We start from the raw sequence: 11,093 nt of genomic DNA, 5'->3' as shown, positions 1-11,093 counted from the left end.
ACAATAAGGGTCAAAAGTGACCTTGTAGAAAATAAAACATCACATTGTATTTACAGCAACATAACAGAGACAATTGCAATGCATTGGGTGATTTTTGTCCTGTGCACACTTTATATTGTAAAATAAAAATAGTTTTTATTCAGTGTAATAATATTTAGCATATTCAATTATAAAATGAATCAAATTCAAAAGTTATAATGATGGAAAAAGCCCCCAGGATAATTGCTTGCGAGTCTTGAAATCTTTATTTAACACATCAAAATGGCAAAGTATCAGGACTCTTATACAGTGGTTTAAAATTAATATCAAGATTAACTATATATTAACAAATACAAGTGGTTGCATTTTATCTGCAGATTACAAGAAATTGTACATTTAAATAAATGAATAAGCGGACAACATACACATAGTTTAAGTTTGGCATCTTCACAATCATAAACAGGGAAAATGTTACTACAATCATTTCCAAAAAGTGCTTCTTTGGAAGAGTATATTTCCAATTTTTGGGGGTAAAACATCCCACCCATAATAAATCTTCATGGCACTATACTAGAAAGTGTTACGAACTGTACATTGTCCCGTTATAATCATCATGTAGCTCACACACTGCACAATGTAAATTTAACTCATCGGCGTGCCTTAGTGAGTCGCAAAATATCCTAATTAAAATAATTTTTAAAAAATGTAGCGCTCATGACATTTGCTGGGTGGGGAAGTAAGGCAGTCAGCACAGCAGGTAGGAAATGTCCCTTTTCAAATCAACACGGTGGAAAAAAAAGGTTGCTACGAGAGTGAATTTCTCATCGTCTATCTGTTTCACAGTGAGGATTTTCCCAGTTTATGCAGCATCCTTTTCCAAAAATAGGCCCACTTCCAAATCTATGTTCGACACTTTAAAGGAGGCCGTCTTGCTCGGAAACCGAGGGCAGCAACGAGAAGTCGAAAGGTACAAACTTCACACCCATCCCATGGTAAAATTTGTTTTGAAATTCCACCCTGACAAAAAAAAAATGACAGCGACCAGTCATTTTTAGATCTACATTTAATTACCATGTGGTTGGTCAAAAGTGACACAGCCATAAGTTTATTTTAGCTAACAACAATTATAAGTCTCACTTTGGCTGAGCCAATTCAGTTGTGACTTCTGTAATGTTGAAATATCCGTGCTATATAACGCTTTTGTTGACTAGTTTGAAACGACATGTTAATTTCACTCACCAGTGGAGGCGGAGAGCATGGAGAAAGGCCGACAAACCTTCCATCACCAGCAGGATGGACACAGTGAGCAGAGCAAAGAGGGCAAACACAGGCACAAGGAAGACCACCCCCACTTTGGTTGTGACCCTCAGGCCGAGGCGCATCACCATTTCCCACAATACCTCTGAAAGCTCTGCAAGAAAATAAAAAAATAGACAAAAAAGCCAGACAACATATAAAATGAATGAAAACCTATATGACTGGGTCAATTAAAATAGACCACTATACTATACCTATAAAGTGACTTTACTTACGGGCATGTGCCAAGCTGAGAGCCCAAAGTCGCAGGTACGACGCTGTGTTGGAAATGCAGCCAAGGCAGAACTCGATGGTATGAATTGCCTGATGTAGGAGCATGTCTGCAAAATCAAACTAAAAACACAAAATGCAAAAATGTTTGTTTTATCATGTATTATAATAATAATTAAATCTGCTTGAACTGCAGGAACGCTTGTAGTGTTCACGTCCCCCAAAAAAAGTGTTTTGCTCACCTTTTTGGGACAAAGGTCCCTGTGGGTTATCTCCTCAAGTCCCTCCTCTTCATCATCCTCATAAGTTGGAGGTGCTGAACTGTCATCTTCACTAGCCCTCCTCACCCTCTCATAGCCCTTACGGAACAGAACAAAATGCGGTAGAATATCATGTTTTGTGATTTAAAAATCTCCCTTTGCACATTCAAAACTGAGAAGACCACCTACTCTGCGCCTGCGTAGGCCTTTGCCTCCGCGATGCATCCAATACAGGAACAGAGGTTTGCCAAGTAGCAATACGGGTGCAGAAAGCATGGCAATCAAGAGCAGAAAAATTTGCAGCCCTTTCTGAGGAGGAAAATTAAACAATTGCTTGCACAACAGACCAAGACAAAAAGACTGAGGTTGATGAAGTCACAATTGGTTACCTGTCCCGGGTACAGTGGAGCAATTTCCTTGCCCTGCATGACAAACATGTTAATGTAGTGGATGAGGATGCTGGGAGCCTGGCTGGAATCCCGTGCTGAGAAGGCCAACCACTTAAAGATGATCATGAAAACCAGATAACCAAAAAGACAGAGCAGGAAGAGCAGCTCAGGAAGAAACAGCAGATAGACGTCGTATTTCTGTTGAAAATGTCTGAGGAGAAAGTAAGAAAACATCCTTGTAGGTGAGCCATAAGCTCTTGGTAGTATGCCAGTAATGACTCACAAGTGGTTGAAGACACTGAGAACCACACCAAAGCTCATGTGGATGACACCAATAACCACGGACATCTTCATCTTATAGGAGTTGAGGAAGGATAGACGGTTAACCGCCATGCTCCATATCTGAAAAATAAAGGCATCGGAATGAGAGCGATAAGGGCCATTGGGGTCAAACAATACATGACTCGTGTGTTTACTCACAGGGTCAATGCCAAATGGGTAAGGGCCGGTGAACACGCCACTAACGTTAGGGTCTAATGTGAGCAAAGTGTTGGCTTGAAGTGTTTTGTTCCTGCAAATATACAAAGCAGAGCATGCTCAATAGAGCCAAAACACATGGAATAATAAGAAGAATGGACAGTAATCAGTATTTTGGAGTCATTTAAAAGAGCATAAAGCAAAGATAGTATGTGCCCTGAAAAATGACTAATTGCTTTTTTTGTATTGATTTACTTAAGGGATATTTGAAAATGTGTATTTAAAATATAGAGAAATTCACTATGAAGCACCTTTTTAAATTGCTATATTTCATTAGATTACCTAAAAAATGTAATATTTACCCTATGACACAAAATATGAATTTAACCATATTTGTGACAACATTTCTGATATAAATATATTGAAAGAAGCCAAAAAAAGGAATAATGTACAGCTATGTAATAATGTACAATTATACAGTAGTTATATTCTAAGCCTGTGAATAACATACGTCCAATGTTGACTGGTGAACATGGCCTTGACACTCCATCCCGAACCAAATATATTGATCGACTTTGAGAAGCAGTCGTTGTATATAAGGCCGGTGTAGATGGAGAAAAGCCCCATCATGAGGATGATGTAGCGCCCATCGAAGAAGGTTGCCCATATCTGTGGAACAACATTTCTGAGTGCAAATGAATTTGCAAAAAAACGAAATGGCAGGCAAGAATCATTTACCTCATTACTGGAACGTTTCCTTTTTTGCTTCGTTTCCGTCAGCACCATCCAGAGTGCAAAGAGGCTCATCACCACGCCATGGCCCATGTCGCCGAACATGACAGCGAATAGGAAGGGGAAGGTGATGATGGTATAGGGTGCTGCCAATGAGGTAAACAAACATGTTTTGTTTTTTTCCCGTTATGCTTCCAATGTTATTTTCCATCTATTAGTCCTCAAAATTTTCTAGAGCGAAGCTTACCTGGGCTCACCTCACGATAGTCCCCAACGCCATAGGCCTCCACAATACTCTGAAATCCACATGTGAACTTATTGGTTCGGACTAATGTTGGAGGAGTATCCGCACTGGGGATGCGGTTTACAAAGGATGGAACAGTGGCATCGCCTTTTCGCTGAAAGACAGAAAAAAAACATAATAAACGTAAAGATACTGGAAATGGAAGTCCTAATACAGTATTTTTTGGACTGTGGTGGGTTGAACATTCTTACCGAACCTTCCTCTAGCGCCCCCCGTAGATTGGCCAGGTCACTGACAGGACACCAGACCTCAGCGATCAAACACTTGTTGGTAACGTCGAAACTACACAAGTTGAGGATGTGGTAGATGGCCTTCATTTTTTTCACCTGTACGACCCAAGAGTATGCCGATTCTGCGGCCCTCTGCAACACCTGCTTCAGGTAGTCTTCAGTACGATGAAGAACCTGCGCGAAACAGAAGCTCATGATTGGCCATTCAATCCACCGAGACTATGTCGGATCAGCATTACATTGTTGAGGTCTTGGATACGCGTGCGTAAACTGTCCAAGGTGTCCGCCCTCTCCTCGTCATTTTCAGGGTGAGGGTAAAGATGGCAGTGGTAGCTAAGGAAGAGCGTCCAATCATAAATGACTGTCTGGATCGAGACACTTTTTATGAGGCGGAACTTACCAATCGCAGATTTTTTGGACTTTCTGTCCAATCTGATCTCCCCAAAAGGAGATGAGGAAGACTACATTCTTGCTTATCTCACCCTGAAATAACAACAAGAGTGTAGAAGTCCAATCCATTTGAAGTGGGAGGGGCGAATGTTCTCACTTCAAATGGATTAAACATCTACTAGTGAAAAGCTAATGGCAGAAAAATTTAAAAAGCACATGGCTGGATGTTAATCATCAACAATAGCAGTAAACCATAATGTATTCATAGTTTTGGCCTAGAAATTTGCAGTAGCTATATTTCCAATGCATAATGTAAGTATTTGAAATAAGCTCACCGTGTCGAGATCAGCTAGGTTTTCGTCCATTTCTGCATAGCTGAGGATGGTGTAGCCCTTGCAAACTCTCCACAACATGCGTTCAAAAGCTTCCACTTTTACCCGCTGTATGAGGCCCGAGATAAATCTGCAAAGAAGCGCATGTTGACGTTCAGTGGTTCACAATCTGGAAACTTGATCTGGAAAATGCTGTAACATTTACTATGTTTTTAATTTTTTAAATTTTAATTCTACCCATTGTGTTGACATTCTCAAAATTGTTGTCATTTACAGTAAATGACAAACACTCACCCAAGCTTGGCTCCGAGTCTCTGCATACCAGTGTAGCCCGATACGGAGTCTGCATCCATTGTGGGGAATTCTTCATATTGAGGACCAAGTGCGTCGTGCTAATTATAAAAATTAAAAAAAATAGTCAAAGACATGCTGTTCCACTTTATGAGTGTAGGTACTATTAAGCAATAATGACTCACTCTGGAGCGGCTATGTATGAAGGTGCGTGTGATCTTCAGCATGTGCGTGTACTCGATAAGCTCCAGCAGGTTCCTACGCAGTTTCTCTTTGTTCCTCGCCACCTCGCTGAGCTCCATCTCCAACCTTTGAAGTTGCTCCTGTACACAATGAGAAGGCACACTGAAGTCCAAACCGGTTTAAAAATGTCATGTCATCGCTCTAAATTTACCATGATCTCCAGGACTTGTCTAGGTGGAGGTGCAAGTGGGCTCTCATCGTCTTCAGGAATTGCAATTTTAGCCTTTTGGATCTCCCTCAGCAGATAACCTGGCCACAGAAGTAAAGGACTTTTAATTTTTGCTGATGCCATTTTTTAAGCATCCCCAGGAGGAATGCCTTTACCCAGAATCCTCTCCATCTCTTCACATCTCTTGATCTCGCTGACAAAGCGCCGTTGGAAGGAGCTGACACTTGGATTGAGCTGAAACCAGAGTGGTCAATGAGTTTAGTGGGTGAGAGGTTAGTTAGTTAGTGCACACTCAGCATTGTTGCAAAGTGTGAACATCAAAAGTGTGCATCTCCACATTTGCATATTTCTCCGGAAACTTATCTTCTGACCTAAACCCTAATGAGTAACCAAAGGATGGTTAATGATATGCGATACAAGAAATGGCAAGATGACGGGTTACAAAGCTCAGAGCATATCTTAACCCATTGGAATATCAATTATCACAATATATCGCCATATCGATACATACTATTGTCCCACCCCTAGTAGTTATAACAGCGTTTTTACAAAGATGTAAATTTGTAGTCGGAGAGCATGCATCTCTGCAGGTGCACCCTCGATGCTTCACATATCTTGCTAAATCGAGTAATCTATTGCCTACTTACATCTCGGAACTCGACCAGGCCCAGTTCACCGAGCTCGCTGATGCAGTCGTACTCGGAACCGGATTGCAGGAACAACTGGGCCAAACACATCTCCTCGCTTCGAAACACCATCTTTGTAACGTGGCGTTGCGTTTTTCAAAACAAACTAAATAACATCGCAGCATTAACGCCACAATTGTCTATGTACGCCGGTCGATGGGGGTGTCCTTGTTGCCCGATCGTCGTTAAAGGGACAAAAAAGGAAGGGACCGGAGACAAAAGCGTCCCTTGTCGGACCTCTGCATCGATGCAGGCTTCATCCTGGGTACCTTTACGACACCTGTCACTCGACGCCGTCAAAACATGGGCAAAGCAAGGCACCAGCGATGCATTAACGGAGGAAAATGCAAACATCCAATTGAAGCGTCGCCAGGCAAATTAAAAATAAAAACACGTCACTGGAGGGTAAAGAGCTTTCGGCCTTTATTTGCGGTGCGCCGCTCGCCAATTGACAGATTGAATCTGGGCTGGGTTGCCAGATCCGCAGCATCCCCCCCCAATCACCCGATAAACTCCGCCCCTAGTGTGTAAATGAAGATAACGTATTAATTCAATCAGAAAACGTCAAATAAAATCCTTCCACCATTTATATATTATTAAAGAAAAGTATGACATTAATGCTCTCGTATGGCATTATTTTGTATCGTTGTGTTGCTATAAACTGACTGCTGTTTGCAAATTTGGCAACCCACTCGTTCGTTCCATCACAATTCGCCGGTTCAAATCCTTTGTGCTGGCTTTCCTTTAAATTTCCTATAAAGATGTCAGGATAGGGCTTCTAGAATACATTAACTTCATTTCGGGTCACTAATAGGTCCATGAAATATAGTGATGGCTTTTTGTTGAATGTGATTGGTTCATCTATAATAGATTGAGGAGATCTATTATGTGCTGCCATTGAACATTGGTCCAATTGGACCTCCTAATTCAAAATGAATTGATGGCACTGAATGATGAGTATTTCCAGACAGTTATGTTGATTTGCATAAAGGGATCAGACAAAGCAGATTCACTTGAGTAGTTTCAATGAGAAAAACTGCACAAGCACTCATGTCGAAGAGCTTATCAGGACTTTAAGCTCTGAGCCAGCCTATTGAGTTCTTGCGAAAGAGTCGTCACCGTGTCCAAGATGCGCCGCTTGTCTTTCTCGTCTAGCCGAGCTTCGCACCTCTGTGCAAATTTGTCGGGGTGCCATAGCGCCTGTTGCTGCCGCAGCGCCTTCCGGAAGACCACCGCGTCCTTGCGGTCCACGCCGTGCAGCATGACGTCCACCATCTCCTGAACGGTGCCGCGCGGCGCCGGCCAGGGGATGTCGGCGTAGCTGAGCGGCTCGACGGCGCCGCCTTTGAACGTGTTTTCGCACATTTTTTCGTAATGGCGCTTTTTCCCTCGCCGGGTCTCCTCTTCTTTGCGTGCGGCACGAGCCAAGTACTCCTCGTGTTCCTTCTGCAGCCTGGCATGGAGCTCCTTGTAGCTCTCTTGGTTTTCTCCTCGCGTACTTCTCTTTTTTCCTCCACTGGATGATGATGCGGTTGCGGCCAATCTCTGTGCTTCGGCGTGCTTCTTTGAGAAATATTCTCTTCTGATGCGATCGGCCCAGTCGCCGTAGTCCTCCTCCTCTTCATCAACGGGAAGGTGGTCATCTGCTAAATAAAAAAATACACACATATATTGCACTGGAGGATATGTCACATTTTGTGAGGGCATTTGTGATTTTATCATAAGGAAAAACACAGATGTAAGCAATTGTATATATTACAAATAGAATAGAATTGATACAATACCATCGTAAACGCCAAATGTTTCGTAGAATTCATCTTCACATTCACCAAATAGCTTCTCCAGCCAGTCTTTTTCTGGGTCTGCTTGAGATGGGTTGCTTGTGCCGGGCCTACAAGGCTGTGACAAAATGATAACAATAACCAAGAAAATGCACAAAAAATCTAATTACTGAGACTTGGCCTCCATCTTTTGTAGGAAATGTTAGTTTAGTAGCTAAATCAACAAGTGACCAAAATGTAATTTCCATTTTGGATGAAATGTAAAATACCTCTGAATGCTTCAACCCATCAAGGAGGTCCTGTGGCGTCACGCCAGCACGATTGGAGGTGTGCAAGGCTTGTGGGCAATTCTTCCTGAGAGGCACGACCAGATCGTCATAAGCTGTGGGAAGAACAAATATAAAAATATGAGTGCTTCAAATATATTCAATTGTAATATCATTGACGGCGATGGACGTCCAATCCATTGGTAGTGTCCAGATGAATTGGACGTCTATCACCGTCAGTGGCACTAAATCCTAAACATTCAGTAGCATGCACCCCAGGCAATATGGATCGGACGTCTATTGCCGTCAATGGCAATCATGGAGATAAACAACAACGATAATAGTCACTTGCGATCTTCCTCACCGGTTTTCCCACGTTTAAGAGCTCTATTGACAGCGACGTGTAACGCCGTCTCGCCTTTCCTGTCGACCCGGAGCACATCGGCTCCGTGTTCGAGCAACAGCCGCACCACGGCGTCATCTCCCAGGCTGCAGGCCAACTGGAGCGGGCTCCTCTGCCGCTTTCCCTGGGAGAAGTTGACGTCCAAGTCCTGGTGCTTCTTCAGGTACGATTTCAGCTCCATCAGACTGCCCTCCTCAATGTACTTCCAAACACGCTTTTGCCTACGAGTTAACATCGCAATTGCCGTCACTTTAATTGGACTAACTCAATTAAAACTCATTTTATAATGAAAATTAACAGCGTCGATCAACAAAGACGTGTGCGCATCTCCCAAAGTGTTCCGGACAGAAACAAGCGTTAAGAAATAAGCCTCTGCGTCTGTGTGCTTATTTACCACAAGAGGGCAGTACTGTCAGTATTGACGGTGATAAACGTCCAATCTATTTGACCAGGGAGAATTGGCAGTGACTGATCATCAGTCAGTAGCATTGATGTTGGAAAAATCAATATGAGCCATTATATTATGATATTCTATAGCATTTCTTAAAACTATTTGATGAAAAATATTTCCCCTTATCTAATAGAAATTCATTTTATTAATTGTGTTTTATCAATTTGGAAAACTATTTTAAAATTATCATTAGCTTAACTCATTCACTGACAGTCCAGGTCGAAATTTCAACTAATAGAAAATAACCTTTTTTCCATGGTTGTTTGACTAAACTATATTTTTACAATTTATCCAAAATTGGAATAAATAAACAAAAGTCATTTTTTTTTCTGCAAAAAACTACTGTAGATATGACTTGGAATTCTAACTTACAGTTTGCATTATCGCTTTAGAAATGGAACACACGTGGTTCAATTTAAGACTGTAAAATGCACTTGTGCCGCTCTTTCAAATGAACAATAACAACAAGCAATTCTTCTAGGTTGTTCATAAGACGTGCCAGATTCCAGATGACTTACTCAGTATTCATCCTCGCTCCTGTCTGTGTCTCTGTAGACTTCTTGTGTGTGCCCTGGGGGCCTTTCAAAATGCCACCTGTCAGGAAGGCATCACGTCAACCAACTGCTTCTGCATAAATCTTCACAATATCATGTGTATCTGTAAAAAAAAGGAATAATTTAAAGTTTCAATTTCAGACCAACTTTCTAATCAAAACCTCATGTGGCAAAATAAAGTTCAACTGACAAACTGTGGTTTGTTGACTCAACAAATAATGTCACGGTGAGGCTGAGCAGCTGTTAGAAAATGACGAATTGTTATCCTGTAGTTATGGAATGCATAAAAGACATGTCTATTTTCTGTGGAAACGAAATGGGCTTTATGACTAGCATTTCATTTCCATTGAAGTAAATCTAGAACTACAAATAGTTCTGGATGAAACATCAAAAGACTCATATTAACTGTTTCAGCAATATATTGCACACTGCCTTTACATTATAGAGTGTCATAGATGTGTAAAAATAAGCCAACAGCTGCTCAAGGTAAAATGTTAAGCATGGGTATGCAGCACATTGATACATCACCAAAACAAACAAAAACAAACACAAATCCCAGCACCCAAGTATTTGCTGCCTACCAGAAACTACCTAATGCTAAACTGGGAGTCCCAAAAAACATACTTAAAAAAATCCTGTACATAAGTTGTTTAAGAATTTGAAACGATCAAAAATGGTATAAAATACGGGAAAAACGTATAAGTTGCCAGGTATGTAATTCATTTGAGTCCATTTCTTTTACTTACCTTATATATATCATGTATTTCTTCTTATCAATGGGGCCCTGTTGGTCCAGACAGAACAATAATTTGTGTCATATTGATTTATTTTGACAAGGCTCCTTTATTTGGAGTGAATAAACAGTCATTTTCAAAGCAGCTAAGCCCAACGATGGCCGGGAATCAATCACTTACTCATCACCTCCTGGACGTTGAGGGCTCACTGTGCGCCTTTCTTTACCTGCCGCCCGCCGAGAACTCGCAGCTGAGCCTCTTCAGCATCTTGGTCCCGCCTCAGGTCACAGAGCATCCTTTTAGAACCTGAAGAGAAGGCCGGAGATGAAGCAGTGAAGGGACGCTTTGTGCTAAAGGGGACACTTGCATTTTGGCCAAGATCCGGAGCCTCCTTGGAAAAGCCGGTCTCCTTCCGCAGGCCTCGGAAACGACGTGTCTCAATTAAATGATGGCGCCTTTTGAGAGTGAAGAGAGAAAGAGATGTGTGATTAGTCACTTGAGGTGTTTTCTCCATCTTCGGATTTTGTTACAATAACAAAGCACTCGTCCTTCAAGATGCATTTTGGACAGGATATCCCTGATCAGGAACCCTGACTTGCTCCCCCATCCTTTGTTTTTTTACTTGCCCTTCGTATGCACGCTCCTGACACTTCACGCCAGGAAACTCAGGGTCCTGCTGCAAAGAAGCTAGGCCAATGTCATCTCCAGGGCCAGTGGCGGCATCTCCCCTATTGTTAAGAATTGGGAGAGAAAAAAAAGTGTATTTCCTGCATCTATTTTCCGCGGCAGGCGCTTTATTGGTGCTAGATTTATCGCAGAGAAGACACGCGTTTGCCACAAACAGCAGGACTGACTGGAAAGCAAACAATAGCATGACCACCCATTGACGTGCCAA

General features: G+C 42.0%; 2 protein-coding genes across 4 annotated transcripts; both read right to left on the bottom strand.

Moving 5' to 3' along the window:
• Positions 1-222: 222 nt before the first annotated feature.
• On the bottom strand, positions 223-6,961 carry atp6v0a2a (ATPase H+ transporting V0 subunit a2a). The gene is made up of 20 exons (XM_077737295.1): positions 5,971-6,961; positions 5,479-5,557; positions 5,306-5,403; positions 5,097-5,234; positions 4,915-5,012; positions 4,624-4,750; positions 4,299-4,381; positions 4,138-4,231; positions 3,860-4,072; positions 3,612-3,762; positions 3,371-3,510; positions 3,144-3,301; positions 2,636-2,726; positions 2,439-2,557; positions 2,156-2,366; positions 1,956-2,075; positions 1,749-1,865; positions 1,512-1,629; positions 1,219-1,390; positions 223-996 (listed from the first exon to the last, which is right to left on the bottom strand). Exons 1-20 carry the CDS (start codon positions 6,079-6,081, stop codon positions 894-896), a joined length of 2,541 nt encoding a protein of 846 aa, XP_077593421.1. The 5' UTR covers positions 6,082-6,961; the 3' UTR covers positions 223-893.
• A 47-nt stretch (positions 6,962-7,008) lies between these two features.
• On the bottom strand, positions 7,009-10,693 carry nfkbil1 (nuclear factor of kappa light polypeptide gene enhancer in B-cells inhibitor-like 1). Of its 3 annotated transcripts, XM_077737411.1 has the most exons (8): positions 10,566-10,693; positions 10,379-10,504; positions 10,211-10,248; positions 9,429-9,567; positions 8,421-8,680; positions 8,060-8,172; positions 7,794-7,908; positions 7,009-7,655 (listed from the first exon to the last, which is right to left on the bottom strand). In XM_077737411.1, the coding sequence occupies exons 4-8, from the start codon at positions 9,437-9,439 to the stop codon at positions 7,075-7,077; spliced, it is 1,080 nt and encodes a 359-aa protein (XP_077593537.1). In that variant the 5' UTR covers positions 9,440-9,567; positions 10,211-10,248; positions 10,379-10,504; positions 10,566-10,693; the 3' UTR covers positions 7,009-7,074. The 3 variants fall into 3 exon arrangements, with proteins under 3 accessions (XP_077593537.1, XP_077593536.1, XP_077593538.1); XM_077737410.1 differs by lacking the exons at positions 9,429-9,567; positions 10,211-10,248; positions 10,379-10,504; positions 10,566-10,693 and having other exon boundaries at positions 8,421-8,796; XM_077737412.1 differs by lacking the exons at positions 9,429-9,567; positions 10,211-10,248; positions 10,379-10,504; positions 10,566-10,693 and having other exon boundaries at positions 7,009-7,652; positions 8,421-8,796.
• Positions 10,694-11,093: the final 400 nt, after the last annotated feature.

Source organism: Stigmatopora nigra, chromosome 17, assembly GCF_051989575.1.
Source record: "Stigmatopora nigra isolate UIUO_SnigA chromosome 17, RoL_Snig_1.1, whole genome shotgun sequence".
Classification (NCBI taxonomy): domain Eukaryota; kingdom Metazoa; phylum Chordata; class Actinopteri; order Syngnathiformes; family Syngnathidae; genus Stigmatopora; species Stigmatopora nigra.
This window is presented reverse-complemented; position numbering and strand designations above follow the sequence as displayed.

What these genes read in the sequence shown, in the direction of transcription:
- atp6v0a2a (XM_077737295.1), bottom strand. Translation starts at nt 6,081, where the DNA reads ATGGTGTTTCGAAGCGAGGAGATGTGTTTGGCCCAGTTGTTCCTGCAA. An exon ending in GACAAGTCCTGGAGATCATG is followed by an intron (nt 5,235 to 5,305) that starts GTAAATTTAGAG and finishes CATTGTGTACAG; the next exon opens with GAGCAACTTCAAAGGTTGGA. An exon ending in GTCCAAAAAATCTGCGATTG is followed by an intron (nt 4,232 to 4,298) that starts GTAAGTTCCGCC and finishes GCTCTTCCTTAG; the next exon opens with CTACCACTGCCATCTTTACC.
- nfkbil1 (XM_077737410.1), bottom strand. Translation starts at nt 8,694, where the DNA reads ATGTTAACTCGTAGGCAAAAGCGTGTTTGGAAGTACATTGAGGAGGGC. An exon ending in TCTTAAACGTGGGAAAACCG is followed by an intron (nt 8,173 to 8,420) that starts GTGAGGAAGATC and finishes TTCTTCCCACAG; the next exon opens with CTTATGACGATCTGGTCGTG. An exon ending in ATGGGTTGAAGCATTCAGAG is followed by an intron (nt 7,909 to 8,059) that starts GTATTTTACATT and finishes ATTTTGTCACAG; the next exon opens with CCTTGTAGGCCCGGCACAAG.